General features: G+C 49.2%; 1 protein-coding gene across 1 annotated transcript in view; it reads left to right on the forward strand.

The window, feature by feature from the left end:
- ankdd1b (ankyrin repeat and death domain containing 1B) overlaps positions 1 to 23,974 on the forward strand; it is a gene marked incomplete at both ends in the record, with an annotated part of 60,277 nt that overhangs the window by 3,530 nt on the left and 32,773 nt on the right. Inside the window, one exon of the mRNA XM_079515991.1 lies at positions 932 to 1,030. Coding sequence (XP_079372117.1) covers positions 932 to 1,030 — 99 coding nt within the window. The remainder of the gene's footprint in view (positions 1 to 931; positions 1,031 to 23,974) is intronic.

A 23,974-nucleotide genomic window follows, 5' to 3' on the forward strand; every position in this document is an offset into this window, starting at 1 on the left:
TGTCCTTCTGGTTCAAACCTCCTGTCCTTCCGGTTCAAACCTCCTGTCCTTCTGGTTCAAACCTCCTGTCCTTCTGGTTCAAACCTCCTGTCCTTCTGGTTCAAACCTCCTGTCCTTCCGGTTCAAACCTCCTGTCCTTCCGGTTCAAACCTCATGCCCTTCCGGTTCAAACCTCCTGTCCTTCCGGTTCAAACCTCCTGTCCTTCCGGTTCAAACCTCCTGTCCTTCCGGTTCAAACCTCCTGTCCTTCTGGTTCAAACCTCCTGTCCTTCCGGTTCAAACCGCCTGTCCTTCCGGTTCAAACCTCCGGCCCTTCTGGTTCAAACCTCATGTCCTTCCGGTTCAAACCTCCTGTCCTTCTGGTTCAAACCTCCTGTCCTTCTGGTTCAAACCTCCTGCCCTTCCGGTTCAAACCTCCTGTCCTTCCGGTTCAAACATCATGTCCTTCCGGTTCAAACCTCATGTCCTTCCGGTTCAAACCTCCTGTCCTTCTGGTTCAAACCTCCTGTCCTTCTGGTTAAAACCTCCTGTCCTTCCGGTTCAAACCTCCTGTCCTTCCGGTTCAAACCTGGTTCAAACCTCCTGCCCTTCCGGTTCAAACCTCCTGCCCTTCCGGTTCAAACCTCCTGCCAGTGAACATGAAGCTTAAATAACCACAGCGCCACCTCATGGTCACATTAAGACCCATTTGACCCCATGTGGCTCCAACAGAAAGAAACGGAAAGATTTGAATATTATGAATGCAGAATAATTCACTAATTGTGTGTGTGTGTGTGTGTGTGTGTGTGTGTGTGTGTGTGTGTGTGTGTGTGTGTGTGTGTGTGTGTGTGTGTGTGTGTGTGTGTGTGTGTGTGTGTGTGTGTGTGTGTGTGTGTGTGTGTGTGTGTGTGTGTGTGTGTGTGTGTGTGTGTGTGTGTGTGTGCGCGTGCAGGTTGGGGACACGCCGCTCCACCTAGCTTCCAGGAACGGTCACCGGGGCGCGGTGGACTTCCTGCTTCTGAATTATGACACGCGCGATGATGTCAACATGGTAAGGCCAATCAGTGGCGTGGCACAGAGAGACGTTGCTGTGCAGTGGCACACAGAGACGTTGCTGTGCAGTGACATGGCACAGAGACATTGCTGTGCAGTGGCATGGCACAGAGACGTTGCTGTGCAGTGGCACAGAGAGACGTTGCTGTGCAGTGACATGGCACAGAGACATTGCTGTGCAGTGGCATGGCACAGAGACGTTGCTGTGCAGTGGCACAGAGAGACGTTGCTGTGCAGTGGCATGGCACAGAGAGACGTTGCTGTGCAGTGGCACAGAGAGACGTTGCTGTGCAGTGGCACAGAGAGACGTTGCTGTGCAGTGGCACAGAGAGACGTTGCTGTGCAGTGGCACAGAGAGACGTTGCTGTGCAGTGACATGGCACAGAGACGTTGCTGTGCAGTGGCACAGAGAGACGTTGCTGTGCAGTGGCACAGAGAGACGTTGCTGTGCAGTGGCACACAGAGACGTTGCTGTGCAGTGACATGGCACAGAGACGTTGCTGTGCAGTGGCATGGCACAGAGACGTTGCTGTGCAGTGGCACAGAGAGACGTTGCTGTGCAGTGACATGGCACAGAGAGACGTTGCTGTGCAGTGACATGGCACAGAGACGTTGCTGTGCAGTGGCATGGCACAGAGACGTTGCTGTGCAGTGGCACAGAGAGACGTTGCTGTGCAGTGACATGGCACAGAGACGTTGCTGTGCAGTGGCATGGCACAGAGACGTTGCTGTGCAGTGGCACAGAGAGACGTTGCTGTGCAGTGGCATGGCACAGAGACGTTGCTGTGCAGTGGCACAGAGACGTTGCTGTGCAGTGGCACAGAGAGACGTTGCTGTGCAGTGGCACAGAGAGACGTTGCTGTGCAGTGGCACACAGAGACGTTGCTGTGCAGTGGCATGGCACAGAGACGTTGCTGTGCAGTGGCACAGAGAGACGTTGCTGTGCAGTGGCATGGCACAGAGAGACGTTGCTGTGCAGTGGCACAGAGAGACGTTGCTGTGCAGTGGCACAGAGAGACGTTGCTGTGCAGTGGCACAGAGAGACGTTGCTGTGCAGTGGCACACAGAGACGTTGCTGTGCAGTGACATGGCACAGAGACGTTGCTGTGCAGTGGCACAGAGAGACGTTGCTGTGCAGTGGCACAGAGAGACGTTGCTGTGCAGTGGCACACAGAGACGTTGCTGTGCAGTGACATGGCACAGAGACGTTGCTGTGCAGTGGCATGGCACAGAGACGTTGCTGTGCAGTGGCACAGAGAGACGTTGCTGTGCAGTGACATGGCACAGAGAGACGTTGCTGTGCAGTGACATGGCACAGAGACGTTGCTGTGCAGTGGCATGGCACAGAGACGTTGCTGTGCAGTGGCACAGAGAGACGTTGCTGTGCAGTGACATGGCACAGAGACGTTGCTGTGCAGTGGCATGGCACAGAGACGTTGCTGTGCAGTGGCACAGAGAGACGTTGCTGTGCAGTGGCATGGCACAGAGACGTTGCTGTGCAGTGGCACAGAGAGACGTTGCTGTGCAGTGACATGGCACAGAGACGTTGCTGTGCAGTGGCACAGAGACGTTGCTGTGCAGTGGCACACAGAGACGTTGCTGTGCAGTGGCACACAGAGACGTTGCTGTGCAGTGGCATGGCACAGAGACGTTGCTGTGCAGTGGCACAGAGAGACGTTGCTGTGCAGTGGCATGGCACAGAGAGACGTTGCTGTGCAGTGGCACAGAGAGACGTTGCTGTGCAGTGGCACAGAGAGACGTTGCTGTGCAGTGGCACAGAGAGACGTTGCTGTGCAGTGGCACACAGAGACGTTGCTGTGCAGTGACACAGAGAGACGTTGCTGTGCAGTGGCACAGAGAGACGTTGCTGTGCAGTGGCACACAGAGACGTTGCTGTGCAGTGACATGGCACAGAGACGTTGCTGTGCAGTGGCATGGCACAGAGACGTTGCTGTGCAGTGGCACAGAGAGACGTTGCTGTGCAGTGACATGGCACAGAGAGACGTTGCTGTGCAGTGACATGGCACAGAGACGTTGCTGTGCAGTGGCATGGCACAGAGACGTTGCTGTGCAGTGGCACAGAGAGACGTTGCTGTGCAGTGACATGGCACAGAGACGTTGCTGTGCAGTGGCATGGCACAGAGACGTTGCTGTGCAGTGGCACAGAGAGACGTTGCTGTGCAGTGGCATGGCACAGAGACGTTGCTGTGCAGTGGCACAGAGACGTTGCTGTGCAGTGGCACAGAGAGACGTTGCTGTGCAGTGGCACAGAGAGACGTTGCTGTGCAGTGGCACACAGAGACGTTGCTGTGCAGTGGCATGGCACAGAGACGTTGCTGTGCAGTGGCACAGAGAGACGTTGCTGTGCAGTGGCATGGCACAGAGAGACGTTGCTGTGCAGTGGCACAGAGAGACGTTGCTGTGCAGTGGCACAGAGAGACGTTGCTGTGCAGTGGCACACAGAGACGTTGCTGTGCAGTGACATGGCACAGAGACGTTGCTGTGCAGTGGCACAGAGAGACGTTGCTGTGCAGTGGCACAGAGAGACGTTGCTGTGCAGTGGCACAGAGAGACGTTGCTGTGCAGTGGCACACAGAGACGTTGCTGTGCAGTGACATGGCACAGAGACGTTGCTGTGCAGTGGCATGGCACAGAGACGTTGCTGTACAGTGGCACAGAGAGACGTTGCTGTGCAGTGACATGGCACAGAGAGACGTTGCTGTGCAGTGACATGGCACAGAGAGACGTTGCTGTGCAGTGACATGGCACAGAGAGACGTTGCTGTGCAGTGACATGGCACAGAGACGTTGCTGTGCAGTGGCATGGCACAGAGACGTTGCTGTGCAGTGGCACAGAGAGACGTTGCTGTGCACTGACATGGCACAGAGACGTTGCTGTGCAGTGGCATGGCACAGAGACGTTGCTGTGCAGTGGCACAGAGAGACGTTGCTGTGCAGTGGCATGGCACAGAGACGTTGCTGTGCAGTGGCACAGAGAGACGTTGCTGTGCAGTGACATGGCACAGAGACGTTGCTGTGCAGTGGCACAGAGACGTTGCTGTGCAGTGGCACAGAGAGACGTTGCTGTGCAGTGGCACAGAGAGACGTTGCTGTGCAGTGGCACACAGAGACGTTGCTGTGCAGTGGCATGGCACAGAGACGTTGCTGTGCAGTGGCACAGAGAGACGTTGCTGTGCAGTGGCATGGCACAGAGAGACGTTGCTGTGCAGTGGCACAGAGAGACGTTGCTGTGCAGTGGCACAGAGAGACGTTGCTGTGCAGTGGCACACAGAGACGTTGCTGTGCAGTGGCACAGAGAGACGTTGCTGTGCAGTGACATGGCACAGAGATGTTGCTGTGCAGTGGCACAGAGAGACGTTGCTGTGCAGTGGCACAGAGAGACGTTGCTGTGCAGTGGCACAGAGAGACGTTGCTGTGCAGTGGCACAGAGAGACGTTGCTGTGCAGTGACATGGCACAGAGATGTTGCTGTGCAGTGGCACAGAGAGACGTTGCTGTGCAGTGGCACAGAGAGACGTTGCTGTGCAGTGGCACAGAGAGACGTTGCTGTGCAGTGGCATGGCACAGAGAGACGTTGGAGCATAAATCAAATGGCTCGTTATGGCCTAATGAGAGACAATAGATAATCATCATAATCATCATCTGCTGCTAGTTTAGAATGATAAATGACTCTCCAAAACTACTAAGGCCTCATTCACACGTTGCTGTGGCATGGCACAGAGACGTTGCTGTGCAGTGGCACAGAGAGACGTTGCTGTGCAGTGGCATGGCACAGAGAGACGTTGCTGTGCAGTGGCACAGAGAGACGTTGCTGTGCAGTGGCACAGAGAGACGTTGCTGTGCAGTGGCACAGAGAGACGTTGCTGTGCAGTGGCACACAGAGACGTTGCTGTGCAGTGACACAGAGAGACGTTGCTGTGCAGTGGCACAGAGAGACGTTGCTGTGCAGTGGCACACAGAGACGTTGCTGTGCAGTGACATGGCACAGAGACGTTGCTGTGCAGTGGCATGGCACAGAGACGTTGCTGTGCAGTGGCACAGAGAGACGTTGCTGTGCAGTGACATGGCACAGAGAGACGTTGCTGTGCAGTGACATGGCACAGAGACGTTGCTGTGCAGTGGCATGGCACAGAGACGTTGCTGTGCAGTGGCACAGAGAGACGTTGCTGTGCAGTGACATGGCACAGAGACGTTGCTGTGCAGTGGCATGGCACAGAGACGTTGCTGTGCAGTGGCACAGAGAGACGTTGCTGTGCAGTGGCATGGCACAGAGACATGGCTGTGCAGTGGCACAGAGACGTTGCTGTGCAGTGGCACAGAGAGACGTTGCTGTGCAGTGGCACAGAGAGACGTTGCTGTGCAGTGGCACACAGAGACGTTGCTGTGCAGTGGCATGGCACAGAGACGTTGCTGTGCAGTGGCACAGAGAGACGTTGCTGTGCAGTGGCATGGCACAGAGAGACGTTGCTGTGCAGTGGCACAGAGAGACGTTGCTGTGCAGTGGCACAGAGAGACGTTGCTGTGCAGTGGCACAGAGAGACGTTGCTGTGCAGTGGCACACAGAGACGTTGCTGTGCAGTGACATGGCACAGAGACGTTGCTGTGCAGTGGCACAGAGAGACGTTGCTGTGCAGTGGCACAGAGAGACGTTGCTGTGCAGTGGCACAGAGAGACGTTGCTGTGCAGTGGCACACAGAGACGTTGCTGTGCAGTGACATGGCACAGAGACGTTGCTGTGCAGTGGCATGGCACAGAGACGTTGCTGTGCAGTGGCACAGAGAGACGTTGCTGTGCAGTGACATGGCACAGAGAGACGTTGCTGTGCAGTGACATGGCACAGAGAGACGTTGCTGTGCAGTGACATGGCACAGAGAGACGTTGCTGTGCAGTGACATGGCACAGAGACGTTGCTGTGCAGTGGCATGGCACAGAGACGTTGCTGTGCAGTGGCACAGAGAGACGTTGCTGTGCACTGACATGGCACAGAGACGTTGCTGTGCAGTGGCATGGCACAGAGACGTTGCTGTGCAGTGGCACAGAGAGACGTTGCTGTGCAGTGGCATGGCACAGAGACGTTGCTGTGCAGTGGCACAGAGAGACGTTGCTGTGCAGTGACATGGCACAGAGACGTTGCTGTGCAGTGGCACAGAGACGTTGCTGTGCAGTGGCACAGAGAGACGTTGCTGTGCAGTGGCACAGAGAGACGTTGCTGTGCAGTGGCACACAGAGACGTTGCTGTGCAGTGGCATGGCACAGAGACGTTGCTGTGCAGTGGCACAGAGAGACGTTGCTGTGCAGTGGCATGGCACAGAGAGACGTTGCTGTGCAGTGGCACAGAGAGACGTTGCTGTGCAGTGGCACAGAGAGACGTTGCTGTGCAGTGGCACACAGAGACGTTGCTGTGCAGTGGCACAGAGAGACGTTGCTGTGCAGTGACATGGCACAGAGATGTTGCTGTGCAGTGGCACAGAGAGACGTTGCTGTGCAGTGGCACAGAGAGACGTTGCTGTGCAGTGGCACAGAGAGACGTTGCTGTGCAGTGGCATGGCACAGAGAGACGTTGGAGCATAAATCAAATGGCTCGTTATGGCCTAATGAGAGACAATAGATAATCATCATAATCATCATCTGCTGCTAGTTTAGAATGATAAATGACTCTCCAAAACTACTAAGGCCTCATTCACACGTTGCTGTGGCATGGCACAGAGACGTTGCTGTGCAGTGGCACAGAGAGACGTTGCTGTGCAGTGGCATGGCACAGAGAGACGTTGCTGTGCAGTGGCACAGAGAGACGTTGCTGTGCAGTGGCACAGAGAGACGTTGCTGTGCAGTGGCACAGAGAGACGTTGCTGTGCAGTGGCACACAGAGACGTTGCTGTGCAGTGACACAGAGAGACGTTGCTGTGCAGTGGCACAGAGAGACGTTGCTGTGCAGTGGCACACAGAGACGTTGCTGTGCAGTGACATGGCACAGAGACGTTGCTGTGCAGTGGCATGGCACAGAGACGTTGCTGTGCAGTGGCACAGAGAGACGTTGCTGTGCAGTGACATGGCACAGAGAGACGTTGCTGTGCAGTGACATGGCACAGAGACGTTGCTGTGCAGTGGCATGGCACAGAGACGTTGCTGTGCAGTGGCACAGAGAGACGTTGCTGTGCAGTGACATGGCACAGAGACGTTGCTGTGCAGTGGCATGGCACAGAGACGTTGCTGTGCAGTGGCACAGAGAGACGTTGCTGTGCAGTGGCATGGCACAGAGACATGGCTGTGCAGTGGCACAGAGACGTTGCTGTGCAGTGGCACAGAGAGACGTTGCTGTGCAGTGGCACAGAGAGACGTTGCTGTGCAGTGGCACACAGAGACGTTGCTGTGCAGTGGCATGGCACAGAGACGTTGCTGTGCAGTGGCACAGAGAGACGTTGCTGTGCAGTGGCATGGCACAGAGAGACGTTGCTGTGCAGTGGCACAGAGAGACGTTGCTGTGCAGTGGCACAGAGAGACGTTGCTGTGCAGTGGCACAGAGAGACGTTGCTGTGCAGTGGCACACAGAGACGTTGCTGTGCAGTGACATGGCACAGAGACGTTGCTGTGCAGTGGCACAGAGAGACGTTGCTGTGCAGTGGCACAGAGAGACGTTGCTGTGCAGTGGCACAGAGAGACGTTGCTGTGCAGTGGCACACAGAGACGTTGCTGTGCAGTGACATGGCACAGAAACGTTGCTGTGCAGTGGCATGGCACAGAGACGTTGCTGTGCAGTGGCACAGAGAGACGTTGCTGTGCAGTGACATGGCACAGAGAGACGTTGCTGTGCAGTGACATGGCACAGAGAGACGTTGCTGTGCAGTGACATGGCACAGAGAGACGTTGCTGTGCAGTGACATGGCACAGAGACGTTGCTGTGCAGTGGCATGGCACAGAGACGTTGCTGTGCAGTGGCACAGAGAGACGTTGCTGTGCACTGACATGGCACAGAGACGTTGCTGTGCAGTGGCATGGCACAGAGACGTTGCTGTGCAGTGGCACAGAGAGACGTTGCTGTGCAGTGGCATGGCACAGAGACGTTGCTGTGCAGTGGCACAGAGAGACGTTGCTGTGCAGTGACATGGCACAGAGACGTTGCTGTGCAGTGGCACAGAGACGTTGCTGTGCAGTGGCACAGAGAGACGTTGCTGTGCAGTGGCACAGAGAGACGTTGCTGTGCAGTGGCACACAGAGACGTTGCTGTGCAGTGGCATGGCACAGAGACGTTGCTGTGCAGTGGCACAGAGAGACGTTGCTGTGCAGTGGCATGGCACAGAGAGACGTTGCTGTGCAGTGGCACAGAGAGACGTTGCTGTGCAGTGGCACAGAGAGACGTTGCTGTGCAGTGGCACACAGAGACGTTGCTGTGCAGTGGCACAGAGAGACGTTGCTGTGCAGTGACATGGCACAGAGATGTTGCTGTGCAGTGGCACAGAGAGACGTTGCTGTGCAGTGGCACAGAGAGACGTTGCTGTGCAGTGGCACAGAGAGACGTTGCTGTGCAGTGGCATGGCACAGAGAGACGTTGGAGCATAAATCAAATGGCTCGTTATGGCCTAATGAGAGACAATAGATAATCATCATAATCATCATCTGCTGCTAGTTTAGAATGATAAATGACTCTCCAAAACTACTAAGGCCTCATTCACACGTACCAAACACCAATCAAGCAAATGTTTGTTTGTTTTTTAGTTTTTTTGGGCCACCACAATGCTTTTCCAATGGGAGTCACATGGTTTGATCAAACCTTTGTGTTTGATTGCTGATTGCTGGTGGTGTTCTGCCCCTCCCCCCTCATCAAACAAAAATGTTTGGTCAAACCATGTGACTCCCATTGGAAAAGCATTGTGGTGGCCCAAAAAAATGACCAAACATTTGCTTGATTGGTGTTTGGTACGTATGAATGAGGCCTAAGAGGATTAGTGAAAACAGGCCATTTAAAGATGAATATGGACGGCAAAATTGTGTTTATTTTACCTACATGGTCTTATCAATGCAAAGCCGTTCTGCTTAATCGGCTACACACGTTTTGGCTGCTTCAAGGCAAGGGATATAGCTTTAGACGTATGGAATGGAACCACAAAGGTGTGTGTGCGTGTGTGTGTGTGTGTGTGCGTGTGTGCGTGTGTGCGTGTGTGTGTGTGTGTGTGCGTGTCATCAGCAGGCTGTAACATGTTTGAGCATTCCGAGCAACTCAGAATGTGTCAGATTGGATCTTTGAACACTCACACTAGACGATAATGTATGCCCGAGATTCTCTCCCGATCTAGTCGGGACGGTTGTTTCAGACCCTGGTTATCTTGTAGTGTACTAGTGCCACCCTAAATGTCAACACGGTACACCGCTCGCTGGTTTAGCACCTTGGCATCGTGCCAAACCAACATCACCTTGGCACCGTGCCAAACCAACATCAAAGACCTTTAAAATCATTTAGAACCTCATGCTGTTAAATGTTACATGATGTCACAGAAAACACGACTTTGGCAAATATTTACCAAACTAATTAACACTCGCATGACTGTATGTAGTAAGGCCAGGTACCACATGACTGTATGTAGTAAGGCCAGGTACCACATGACTGGATGTAGTAGTAAGGCCAGGTACCACATGACTGTATGTAGTAAGGCCAGGTACCACATGACTGTATGTAGTAGTAAGGCCAGGTACCACATGACTGTATGTAGTAGTAAGGCCAGGTACCACATGACTGTATGTAGTAGTAAGGCCAGGTACCACATGACTGTATGTAGTAGTAAGGCCAGGTACCACATGCCTGTATGTAGTAGTAAGGCCAGGTACCACATGACTGTATGTAGTAGTAAGGCCAGGTACCACATGACTGTATGTAGTAAGGCCAGGTACCACATTACTGTATGAAGTAAGGCCAGGTACCACATGACTGTATGTAGTAAGGCCAGGTACCACATGACTGTATGTAGTAAGGCCAGGTACCACATGACTGTATGTAGTAGTAAGGCCAGGTACCACATGACTGGATGTAGTAAGGCCAGGTACCACATGACTGTATGTAGTAAGGCCGGGTACCACATGACTGTATGTAGTAAGGTCAGGTACCACATGACTGTATGTAGTAAGGTCAGGTACCACATGACTGTATGTAGTAAGGTCAGGTACCACATGACTGTATGTAGTAAGGTCAGGTACCACATGACTGTATGTAGTAAGGCCAGGTACCACATGACTGTATGAAGTAAGGCCAGGTACCACATGACTGTATGTAGTAAGGCCGGGTACCACATGACTGTATGTAGTAAGGTCAGGTACCACATGACTGTATGTAGTAAGGTCAGGTACCACATGACTGTATGTAGTAAGGTCAGGTACCACATGACTGTATGTAGTAAGGCCAGGTACCACATGACTGTATGAAGTAAGGTCAGGTACCACATGACTGTATGTAGTAGTAAGGCCAGGTACCACATGACTGTATGTAGTAGTAAGGCCAGGTACCACATGACTGTATGAAGTAAGGCCAGGTACCACATGACTGTATGTAGTAAGGCCAGGTACCACATGACTGTATGTAGTAAGGCCAGGTACCACATGACTGTATGAAGTAAGGTCAGGTACCACATGACTGTATGTAGTAGTAAGGCCAGGTACCACATGACTGTATGTAGTAGTAAGGCCAGGTACCACATGACTGTATGTAGTAAGGCCAGGTACCACATGACTGTATGTAGTAAGGTCAGGTACCACATGACATGACTGTATGTAGTAAGGCCAGGTACCACATGACTGTATGAAGTAAGGCCAGGTACCACATGACTGTATGAAGTAAGGCCAGGTACCACATGACTGTATGAAGTAAGGCCAGGTACCACATGACTGTATGTAGTAAGGCCAGGTACCACATGACTGTATGTAGTAAGGCCAGGTACCACATGACTGTATGTAGTAAGGCCAGGTACCACATGACTGTATGTAGTAAGGCCAGGTGCCACATGACTGTATGTAGTAAGGCCAGGTACCACAATACTGTATGTAGTAAGGCCAGGAACCACATGACTATGAAGTAAGACCAGGTACCACATGACTGTATGTAGTAAGGCCAGGTACCACAAGACTGTATGTAGTAAGGCCAGGAACCACATGACTGTATGAAGTAAGGCCAGGTACCACATGACTGTATGTAGTAAGGTCAGGTACCACATGACTGTATGTAGTAGTAAGGCCAGGTACCACATGACTGTATGTAGTAGTAAGGCCAGGTACCACATGACTGTATGAAGTAAGGCCAGGTACCACATGACTGTATGTAGGAAGGCCAGGTACCACATGACTGTATGTAGTAAGGTCAGGTACCACATGACTGTATGTAGTAAGGCCAGGTACCACATGACATGACTGTATGTAGTAAGGTCAGGTACCACATGACTGTATGAAGTAAAACCAGGTACCACATGACTGTATGTAGTAAGGCCAGTTACCACATGACTGTATGTAGTAAGGTCAGGTACCACATGACTGTATGTAGTAAGGTCAGGTACCACATGACATGACTGTATGTAGTAAGGTCAGGTACCACATGACTGTGTGTATTAAGGCCAGGTACCACATGACTGTATGTAGTAAGGCCAGGTACCACATGACTGTATGTAGTAAGGCCAGGTACCACATGACTGTATGTAGTAAGGCCTGGTACCACATGACATGACTGTATGTAGTAAGGTCAGGTACCACATGACTGTATGTAGTAAGGCCAGGTACCACATGACATGACTGTATGTAGTAAGGCCAGGTACCACATGACTGTATGTAGTAGTAAGGCCAGGTACCACATGACTGTATGTAGTAAGGCCAGGTACCACATGACTGTATGTAGTAAGGCCAGGTACCACATGACTGTATGTAGTAGTAAGGCCAGGTACCACATGACTGTATGTAGTAGTAAGGCCAGGTACCACATGACTGTATGTAGTAAGGCCAGGTACCACATGACTGTATGTAGTAAGGCCAGGTACCACATGACTGTATGTAGTAAGGCCAGGTACCACATGACTGTATGTAGTAAGGCCAGGTACCACATGACTGTATGTAGTAAGGCCAGGTACCACATGACTGTATGTAGTAGTAAGGCCAGGTACCACATGACTGTATGTAGTAGTAAGGCCAGGTACCACATGACTGTATGTAGTAAGGCCAGGTACCACATGACTGTATGTAGTAGTAAGGCCAGGTACCACATGACTGTATGTAGTAAGGCCAGGTACCACATGACTGTATGTAGTAAGGTCAGGTACCACATGACTGTATGTAGTAAGGTCAGGTACCACATGACTGTATGTAGTAGTAAGGCCAGGTACCACATGACTGTATGTAGTAAGGCCAGGTACCACATGACTGTATGTAGTAGTAAGGCCAGGTACCACATGACTGTATGTAGTAAGGTCAGGTACCACATGACTGTATGTAGTAGTAAGGCCAGGTACCACATGACTGTATGTAGTAAGGCCAGGTACCACATGACTGTATGTAGTAGTAAGGCCAGGTACCACATGACTGTATGTAGTAAGGTCAGGTACCACATGACTGTATGTAGGAAGGCCAGGTACCACATGACTGTATGAAGTAAGGCCAGGTACCACATGACTGTATGTAGTAAGGTCAGGTACCACATGACTGTATGTAGGAAGGCCAGGTACCACATGACTGTATGTAGTAAGGTCAGGTACCACATGACTGTATGTAGTAAGGTCAGGTACCACATGACTGTATGTAGTAGTAAGGCCAGGTACCACATGACTGTATGTAGTAAGGCCAGGTACCACATGACTGTATGTAGTAGTAAGGCCAGGTACCACATGACTGTATGTAGTAAGGTCAGGTACCACATGACTGTATGTAGGAAGGCCAGGTACCACATGACTGTATGAAGTAAGGCCAGGTACCACATGACTGTATGTAGTAAGGTCAGGTACCACATGACTGTATGTAGGAAGGCCAGGTACCACATGACTGTATGTAGTAAGGCCAGGTACCACATGACTGTATGTAGGAAGGCCAGGTACCACATGACTGTATGTAGTAAGGTCAGGTACCACATGACTGTATGTAGTAAGGCCAGGTACCACATGACATGACTGTATGTAGTAAGGTCAGGTACCACATGACTGTATGAAGTAAGGCCAGGTACCACATGACTGTATGAAGTAAGGCCAGGTACCACATGACTGTATGTAGTAAGGCCAGGTACCACATGACTGTATGTATTAAGGCCAGGTACCACATGACTGTATGTAGTAAGGCCAGGTACCACATGACTGTATGTAGTAAGGCCAGGTACCACATGACATGACTGTATGTAGTAAGGTCAGGTACCACATGACTGTATGTAGTAAGGCCAGGTACCACATGACATGACTGTATGTAGTAAGGTCAGGTACCACATGACTGTATGTAGTAGTAAGGCCAGGTACCACATGACTGTATGTAGTAGTAAGGCCAGGTACCACATGACTGTATGTAGTAGTAAGGCCAGGTACCACATGACTGTATGTAGTAAGGCCAGGTACCACATGACTGTATGTAGTAAGGCCAGGTACCACATGACTGTATGTAGTAAGGCCAGGTACCACATGACTGTATGTAGTAAGGCCAGGTACCACATGACTGTATGTAGTAAGGCCAGGTACCACATGACTGTATGTAGTAAGGTCAGGTACCACATGACTGTATGTATTAAGGCCAGGTACCACATGACTGTATGTAGTAGTAAGGCCAGGTACCACATGACTGTATGTAGTAAGGTCAGGTACCACATGACTGTTTGTAGTAAGGCCAGGTACCAGTATGTAGTAGTAAGGCCAGGTACCACATGACTGTATGTAGTAAGGCCAGGTACCACATGACTGTATGTAGTAGTAAGGCCAGGTACCACATGACTGTATGTAGTAAGGCCAGGTACCACATGACTGTATGAAGTAAGGCCAGGTACCACATGACTGTATGTAGTAAGGCCAGTTACCACATGACTGTATGTAGTAAGGCCAGTTACCACATGACTGTATGTAGTAAGGCCAGGTACCACATGACTGTATGTAGTAAGGTCAGGTACCACATGACATGACTGTATGTAGTAAGGCCAGGTACCACATGACTGTATGTAGTAAGGTCAGGTACCACATGACTGTATGTAGTAAGGTCAGGTACCACATGACTGTATGTAGTAAGGTCAGGTACCACATGACTGTATGTAGTAAGGCCAGTTACCACATGACTGTATGTAGTAAGGTCAGGTACCACATGACATGACTGTATGTAGTAAGGCCAGGTACCACATGACTGTATGTAGTAAGGTCAGGTACCACATGACTGTATGTAGTAAGGCCAGGTACCACATGACTGTATGTAGTAAGGCCAGGTACCACATGACTGTATGTAGTAAGGCCAGGTACCACATGACTGTATGTAGTAAGGCCAGGTACCACATAACTGTATGTAGTAAGGCCAGTTACCACATGACTATGTAGTAAGGCCAGGTACCACATGACTGTATGTAGTAAGGCCAGGTACCACATGACTGTATGTAGTAAGGCCAGGTACCACATGACTGTATGTAGTAAGGCCAGGTACCACATGACTGTATGTAGTAAGGCCAGGTACCACATGACTGTATGTAGTAACGCCAGGTACCAAATGACTGTATGTAGTAAGGCCAGGTACCACATGACTGTATGTAGTAAGGCCAGGTACCACATGACTGTATGTAGTAAGGTCAGGTACCACATGACTGTATGTAGTAAGGCCAGGTACCACATGACTGTATGTAGTAAGGCCAGGTACCACATGACTGTATGTAGTAAGGCCAGGTACCACATGACTGTATGTAGTAAGGCCAGGTACCACATGACTGTATGTAGTAGTAAGGCCAGGTACCACATGACTGTATGTAGTAAGGCCAGGTACCACATGACTGTATGTAGTAAGGCCAGTTACCACATGACTGTATGTAGTAAGGCCAGGTACCACATGACTGTATGTAGTAAGGCCAGGTACCACATGACTGTATGTAGTAAGGCCAGTTACCACATGACTGTATGTAGTAAGGTCAGGTACCACATGACATGACTGTATGTAGTAAGGTCAGGTACCACATGACTGTATGTAGTAAGGCCAGTTACCACATGACTGTATGTAGTAAGGTCAGGTACCACATGACTGTATGTAGTAAGGCCAGGTACCACATGACTGTATGAAGTAAGGCCAGGTACCACATGACTGTATGCAGTAAGGCCAGGGACCACATGACTGTATGTAGTAAGACCAGGTACCACATGACTGTATGTAGTAAGGCCAGGTACCACATGACTGTATGTAGTAGGTCAGGTACCACATGACTGTATGTAGTAAGGCCAGGTACCAAATGACTGTATGTAGTAGTAAGGCCAGGTACCACATTACTGTATGTAGTAAGGCCAGGTACCACATGACTGTATGTAGTAAGACCAGGTACCACATGACTGTATGTAGTAAGGCCAGGTACCACATGACTGTATGTAGTAGTAAGGCCAGGTACCACATGACTGTATGTAGTAGTAAGGCCAGGTACCACATGACTGTATGTAGTAAGGCCAGGTACCACATGACTGTATGTAGTAAGGCCAGGTACCACATGCCTGTATGTAGTAAGGCCAGGTACCACATGCCTGTATGTAGTAAGGCCAGGTACCACATGACTGTATGTAGTAAGGCCAGGTACCACATGACTGTATGTAGTAGTAAGGCCAGGTACCACATGACTGTATGTAGTAAGGCCAGGTACCACATGACTGTATGTAGTAAGGCCAGGTACCACATGACTGTATGTAGTAAGGTCAGGTACCACATGACTGTATGTAGTAGTAAGGCCAGGTACCACATGACTGTATGTAGTAAGGTCAGGTACCACATGACTGTATGTAGGAAGGCCAGGTACCACATGACTGTATGAAGTAAGGCCAGGTACCACATGACTGTATGAAGTAAGGCCAGGTACCACATGACTGTATGAAGTAAGGCCAGGTACCACATGACTGTATGTAGTAAGGCCAGGTACCACATGACTGTATGTAGTAAGGCCAGGTACCACATGACATGACTGTATGTAGTAAGGTCAGGTACCACATGACTGTATGAAGTAAGGCCAGGTACCACATGACTGTATGTAGTAAGGCCAGTTACCACATGACATGACTGTATGTAGTAAGGTCAGGTACCACATGACTGTATGTAGTAAGGTCAGGTACCACATGACATGACTGTATGTAGTAAGGTCAGGTACCACATGACTGTATGTAGTAAGGCCAGGTACCACATGACTGTATGTAGTAAGGCCAGGTACCACATGACTGTATGTAGTAAGGCCAGGTACCACATGACTGTATGTAGTAAGGCCAGGTGCCACATGACTGTATGTAGTAAGGCCAGGTACCACAATACTGTATGTAGTAAGGCCAGGAACCACATGACTATGAAGTAAGACCAGGTACCACATGACTGTATGTAGTAAGGCCAGGTACCACAAGACTGTATGTAGTAAGGCCAGGAACCACATGACTGTATGAAGTAAGGCCAGGTACCACATGACTGTATGTAGTAAGGTCAGGTACCACATGACTATATGTAGTAGTAAGGCCAGGTACCACATGACTGTATGTAGTAGTAAGGCCAGGTACCACATGACTGTATGAAGTAAGGCCAGGTACCACATGACTGTATGTAGGAAGGCCAGGTACCACATGACTGTATGTAGTAAGGTCAGGTACCACATGACTGTATGTAGTAAGGCCAGGTACCACATGACATGACTGTATGTAGTAAGGTCAGGTACCACATGACTGTATGAAGTAAAACCAGGTACCACATGACTGTATGTAGTAAGGCCAGTTACCACATGCCATGACTGTATGTAGTAAGGTCAGGTACCACATGACTGTATGTAGTAAGGTCAGGTACCACATGACATGACTGTATGTAGTAAGGTCAGGTACCACATGACTGTGTGTATTAAGGCCAGGTACCACATGACTGTATGTAGTAAGGCCAGGTACCACATGACTGTATGTAGTAAGGCCAGGTACCACATGACTGTATGTAGTAAGGCCCTGGTACCACATGGCATGACTGTACTTAGTAAGGTCAGGTACCACATGACTGTATGTAGTAAGGCCAGGTACCACATGACATGACTGTATGTAGTAAGGCCAGGTACCACATGACTGTATGTAGTAGTAAGGCCAGGTACCACATGACTGTATGTAGTAAGGCCAGGTACCACATGACTGTATGTAGTAAGGCCAGGTACCACATGACTGTATGTAGTAAGGCCAGGTACCACATGACTGTATGTAGTAAGGCCAGGTACCACATGACTGTATGTAGTAGTAAGGCCAGGTACCACATGACTGTATGTAGTAGTAAGGCCAGGTACCACATGACTGTATGTAGTAAGGCCAGGTACCACATGACTGTATGTAGTAGTAAGGCCAGGTACCACATGACTGTATGTAGTAAGGCCAGGTAACACATGACTGTATGTAGTAAGGTCAGGTACCACATGACTGTATGTAGTAAGGCCAGGTACCACATGACTGTATGTAGTAGTAAGGACAGGTACCACATGACTGTATGTAGTAAGGCCAGGTACCACATGACTGTATGTAGTAGTAAGGCCAGGTACCACATGACTGTATGTAGTAAGGTCAGGTACCACATGACTGTATGTAGTAGTAAGGCCAGGTACCACATGACTGTATGTAGTAAGGTCAGGTACCACATGACTGTATGTAGGAAGGCCAGGTACCACATGACTGTATGTAGGAAGGCCAGGTACCACATGACTGTATGTAGTAAGGCCAGGTACCACATGACTGTATGTAGTAGTAAGGCCAGGTACCACATGACTGTATGTAGTAAGGTCAGGTACCACATGACTGTATGTAGTAGTAAGGCCAGGTACCACATGACTGTATGTAGTAAGGTCAGGTACCACATGACTGTATGTAGGAAGGCCAGGTACCACATGACTGTATGTAGTAAGGCCAGGTACCACATGACTGTATGTAGTAAGGTCAGGTACCACATGACTGTATGTAGGAAGGCCAGGTACCACATGACTGTATGTAGTAAGGCCAGGTACCACATGACTGTATGTAGGAAGGCCAGGTACCACATGACTGTATGTAGTAAGGTCAGGTACCACATGACTGTATGTAGTAAGGCCAGGTACCACATGACTGTATGAAGTAAGGCCAGGTACCACATGACTGTATGCAGTAAGGCCAGGGACCACATGACTGTATGTAGTAAGACCAGGTACCACATGACTGTATGTAGTAAGGCCAGGTACCACATGACTGTATGTAGTAGGTCAGGTACCACATGACTGTATGTAGTAAGGCCAGGTACCAAATGACTGTATGTAGTAGTAAGGCCAGGTACCACATTACTGTATGTAGTAAGGCCAGGTACCACATGACTGTATGTAGTAAGACCAGGTACCACATGACTGTATGTAGTAAGGCCAGGTACCACATGACTGTATGTAGTAGTAAGGCCAGGTACCACATGACTGTATGTAGTAGTAAGGCCAGGTACCACATGACTGTATGTAGTAAGGCCAGGTACCACATGACTGTATGTAGTAAGGCCAGGTACCACATGCCTGTATGTAGTAAGGCCAGGTACCACATGCCTGTATGTAGTAAGGCCAGGTACCACATGACTGTATGTAGTAAGGCCAGGTACCACATGACTGTATGTAGTAGTAAGGCCAGGTACCACATGACTGTATGTAGTAAGGCCAGGTACCACATGACTGTATGTAGTAAGGCCAGGTACCACATGACTGTATGTAGTAAGGTCAGGTACCACATGACTGTATGTAGTAGTAAGGCCAGGTACCACATGACTGTATGTAGTAAGGTCAGGTACCACATGACTGTATGTAGGAAGGCCAGGTACCACATGACTGTATGAAGTAAGGCCAGGTACCACATGACTGTATGAAGTAAGGCCAGGTACCACATGACTGTATGAAGTAAGGCCAGGTACCACATGACTGTATGTAGTAAGGCCAGGTACCACATGACTGTATGTAGTAAGGCCAGGTACCACATGACATGACTGTATGTAGTAAGGTCAGGTACCACATGACTGTATGAAGTAAGGCCAGGTACCACATGACTGTATGTAGTAAGGCCAGTTACCACATGACATGACTGTATGTAGTAAGGTCAGGTACCACATGACTGTATGTAGTAAGGTCAGGTACCACATGACATGACTGTATGTAGTAAGGTCAGGTACCACATGACTGTATGTAGTAAGGCCAGGTACCACATGACTGTATGTAGTAAGGCCAGGTACCACATGACTGTATGTAGTAAGGCCAGGTACCACATGACTGTATGTAGTAAGGCCAGGTGCCACATGACTGTATGTAGTAAGGCCAGGTACCACAATACTGTATGTAGTAAGGCCAGGAACCACATGACTATGAAGTAAGACCAGGTACCACATGACTGTATGTAGTAAGGCCAGGTACCACAAGACTGTATGTAGTAAGGCCAGGAACCACATGACTGTATGAAGTAAGGCCAGGTACCACATGACTGTATGTAGTAAGGTCAGGTACCACATGACTATATGTAGTAGTAAGGCCAGGTACCACATGACTGTATGTAGTAGTAAGGCCAGGTACCACATGACTGTATGAAGTAAGGCCAGGTACCACATGACTGTATGTAGGAAGGCCAGGTACCACATGACTGTATGTAGTAAGGTCAGGTACCACATGACTGTATGTAGTAAGGCCAGGTACCACATGACATGACTGTATGTAGTAAGGTCAGGTACCACATGACTGTATGAAGTAAAACCAGGTACCACATGACTGTATGTAGTAAGGCCAGTTACCACATGCCATGACTGTATGTAGTAAGGTCAGGTACCACATGACTGTATGTAGTAAGGTCAGGTACCACATGACATGACTGTATGTAGTAAGGTCAGGTACCACATGACTGTGTGTATTAAGGCCAGGTACCACATGACTGTATGTAGTAAGGCCAGGTACCACATGACTGTATGTAGTAAGGCCAGGTACCACATGACTGTATGTAGTAAGGCCCTGGTACCACATGGCATGACTGTACTTAGTAAGGTCAGGTACCACATGACTGTATGTAGTAAGGCCAGGTACCACATGACATGACTGTATGTAGTAAGGCCAGGTACCACATGACTGTATGTAGTAGTAAGGCCAGGTACCACATGACTGTATGTAGTAAGGCCAGGTACCACATGACTGTATGTAGTAAGGCCAGGTACCACATGACTGTATGTAGTAAGGCCAGGTACCACATGACTGTATGTAGTAAGGCCAGGTACCACATGACTGTATGTAGTAGTAAGGCCAGGTACCACATGACTGTATGTAGTAGTAAGGCCAGGTACCACATGACTGTATGTAGTAAGGCCAGGTACCACATGACTGTATGTAGTAGTAAGGCCAGGTACCACATGACTGTATGTAGTAAGGCCAGGTAACACATGACTGTATGTAGTAAGGTCAGGTACCACATGACTGTATGTAGTAAGGCCAGGTACCACATGACTGTATGTAGTAGTAAGGCCAGGTACCACATGACTGTATGTAGTAAGGCCAGGTACCACATGACTGTATGTAGTAGTAAGGCCAGGTACCACATGACTGTATGTAGTAAGGTCAGGTACCACATGACTGTATGTAGTAGTAAGGCCAGGTACCACATGACTGTATGTAGTAAGGTCAGGTACCACATGACTGTATGTAGGAAGGCCAGGTACCACATGACTGTATGTAGGAAGGCCAGGTACCACATGACTGTATGTAGTAAGGCCAGGTACCACATGACTGTATGTAGTAGTAAGGCCAGGTACCACATGACTGTATGTAGTAAGGTCAGGTACCACATGACTGTATGTAGTAGTAAGGCCAGGTACCACATGACTGTATGTAGTAAGGTCAGGTACCACATGACTGTATGTAGGAAGGCCAGGTACCACATGACTGTATGTAGTAAGGCCAGGTACCACATGACTGTATGTAGTAAGGTCAGGTACCACATGACTGTATGTAGGAAGGCCAGGTACCACATGACTGTATGTAGTAAGGCCAGGTACCACATGACTGTATGTAGGAAGGCCAGGTACCACATGACTGTATGTAGTAAGGTCAGGTACCACATGACTGTATGTAGTAAGGCCAGGTACCACATGACATGACTGTATGTAGTAAGGTCAGGTACCACATGACTGTATGAAGTAAGGCCAGGTACCACATGACTGTATGTAGTAAGGCCAGTTACCACATGACATGACTGTATGTAGTAAGGTCAGGTACCACATGACTGTATGAAGTAAGGCCAGGTACCACATGACTGTATGAAGTAAGGCCAGGTACCACATGACTGTATGTAGTAAGGCCAGGTACCACATGACTGTATGTATTAAGGCCAGGTACCACATGACTGTATGTAGTAAGGCCAGGTACCACATGACTGTATGTAGTAAGGCCAGGTACCACATGACATGACTGTATGTAGTAAGGTCAGGTAACACATGACTGTATGTAGTAAGGCCAGGTACCACATGACATGACTGTATGTAGTAAGGTCAGGTACCACATGACTGTATGTAGTAGTAAGGCCAGGTACCACATGACTGTATGTAGTAGTAAGGCCAGGTACCACATGACTGTATGTAGTAGTAAGGCCAGGTACCACATGACTGTATGTAGTAAGGCCAGGTACCACATGACTGTATGTAGTAAGGCCAGGTACCACATGACTGTATGTAGTAAGGCCAGGTACCACATGACTGTATGTAGTAAGGTCAGGTACCACATGACTGTATGTATTAAGGCCAGGTACCACATGACTGTATGTAGTAGTAAGGCCAGGTACCACATGACTGTATGTAGTAAGGTCAGGTACCACATGACTGTTTGTAGTAAGGCCAGGTACCAGTATGTAGTAGTAAGGCCAGGTACCACATGACTGTATGTAGTAAGGCCAGGTACCACATGACTGTATGTAGTAGTAAGGCCAGGTACCACATGACTGTATGTAGTAGTAAGGCCAGTTACCACATGACTGTATGTAGTAAGGCCAGTTACCACATGACTGTATGTAGTAAGGCCAGGTACCACATGACTGTATGTAGTAAGGTCAGGTACCACATGACATGACTGTATGTAGTAAGGCCAGGTACCACATGACTGTATGTAGTAAGGCCAGGTACCACATGACTGTATGTAGTAAGGTCAGGTACCACATGACATGACTGTATGTAGTAAGGCCAGGTACCACATGACTGTATGTAGTAAGGCCAGGTACCACATGACTGTATGAAGTAAGGCCAGGTACCACATGACTGTATGTAGTAAGGCCAGTTACCACATGACTGTATGTAGTAAGGCCAGTTACCACATGACTGTATGTAGTAAGGCCAGGTACCACATGACTGTATGTAGTAAGGTCAGGTACCACATGACATGACTGTATGTAGTAAGGCCAGGTACCACATGACTGTATGTAGTAAGGTCAGGTACCACATGACTGTATGTAGTAAGGTCAGGTACCACATGACTGTATGTAGTAAGGTCAGGTACCACATGACTGTATGTAGTAAGGCCAGTTACCACATGACTGTATGTAGTAAGGTCAGGTACCACATGACATGACTGTATGTAGTAAGGCCAGGTACCACATGACTGTATGTAGTAAGGTCAGGTACCACATGACTGTATGTAGTAAGGCCAGGTACCACATGACTGTATGTAGTAAGGCCAGGTACCACATGACTGTATGTAGTAAGGCCAGGTACCACATGACTGTATGTAGTAAGGCCAGGTACCACATGACTGTATGTAGTAAGGCCAGGTACCACATAACTGTATGTAGTAAGGCCAGTTACCACATGACTATGTAGTAAGGCCAGGTACCACATGACTGTATGTAGTAAGGCCAGGTACCACATGACTGTATGTAGTAAGGCCAGGTACCACATGACTGTATGTAGTAAGGCCAGGTACCACATGACTGTATGTAGTAAGGCCAGGTACCACATGACTGTATGTAGTAAGGCCAGGTACCACATGACTGTATGTAGTAAGGCCAGGTACCACATGACTGTATGTAGTAAGGCCAGGTACCACATGACTGTATGTAGTAAGGTCAGGTACCACATGACTGTATGTAGTAAGGCCAGGTACCACATGACTGTATGTAGTAAGGCCAGGTACCACATGACTGTATGTAGTAAGGCCAGGTACCACATGACTGTATGTAGTAGTAAGGCCAGGTACCACATGACTGTATGTAGTAAGGCCAGGTACCACATGACTGTATGTAGTAAGGCCAGTTACCACATGACTGTATGTAGTAAGGCCAGGTACCACATGACTGTATGTAGTAAGGCCAGGTACCACATGACTGTATGTAGTAAGGCCAGTTACCACATGACTGTATGTAGTAAGGTCAGGTACCACATGACATGACTGTATGTAGTAAGGTCAGGTACCACATGACTGTATGTAGTAAGGCCAGTTACCACATGACTGTATGTAGTAAGGTCAGGTACCACATGACTGTATGTAGTAAGGCCAGGTACCACATGACTGTATGAAGTAAGGCCAGGTACCACATGACTGTATGCAGTAAGGCCAGGGACCACATGACTGTATGTAGTAAGACCAGGTACCACATGACTGTATGTAGTAGGCCAGGTACCACATGACTGTATGTAGTAGGTCAGGTACCACATGACTGTATGTAGTAAGGCCAGGTACCAAATGACTGTATGTAGTAGTAAGGCCAGGTACCACATTACTGTATGTAGTAAGGCCAGGTACCACAT

The sequence above is a fragment of the Electrona antarctica genome (genome assembly GCF_951216825.1).
Source record: "Electrona antarctica genome assembly, chromosome: 12".
Taxonomy (NCBI): Eukaryota; Metazoa; Chordata; class Actinopteri; order Myctophiformes; family Myctophidae; genus Electrona; species Electrona antarctica.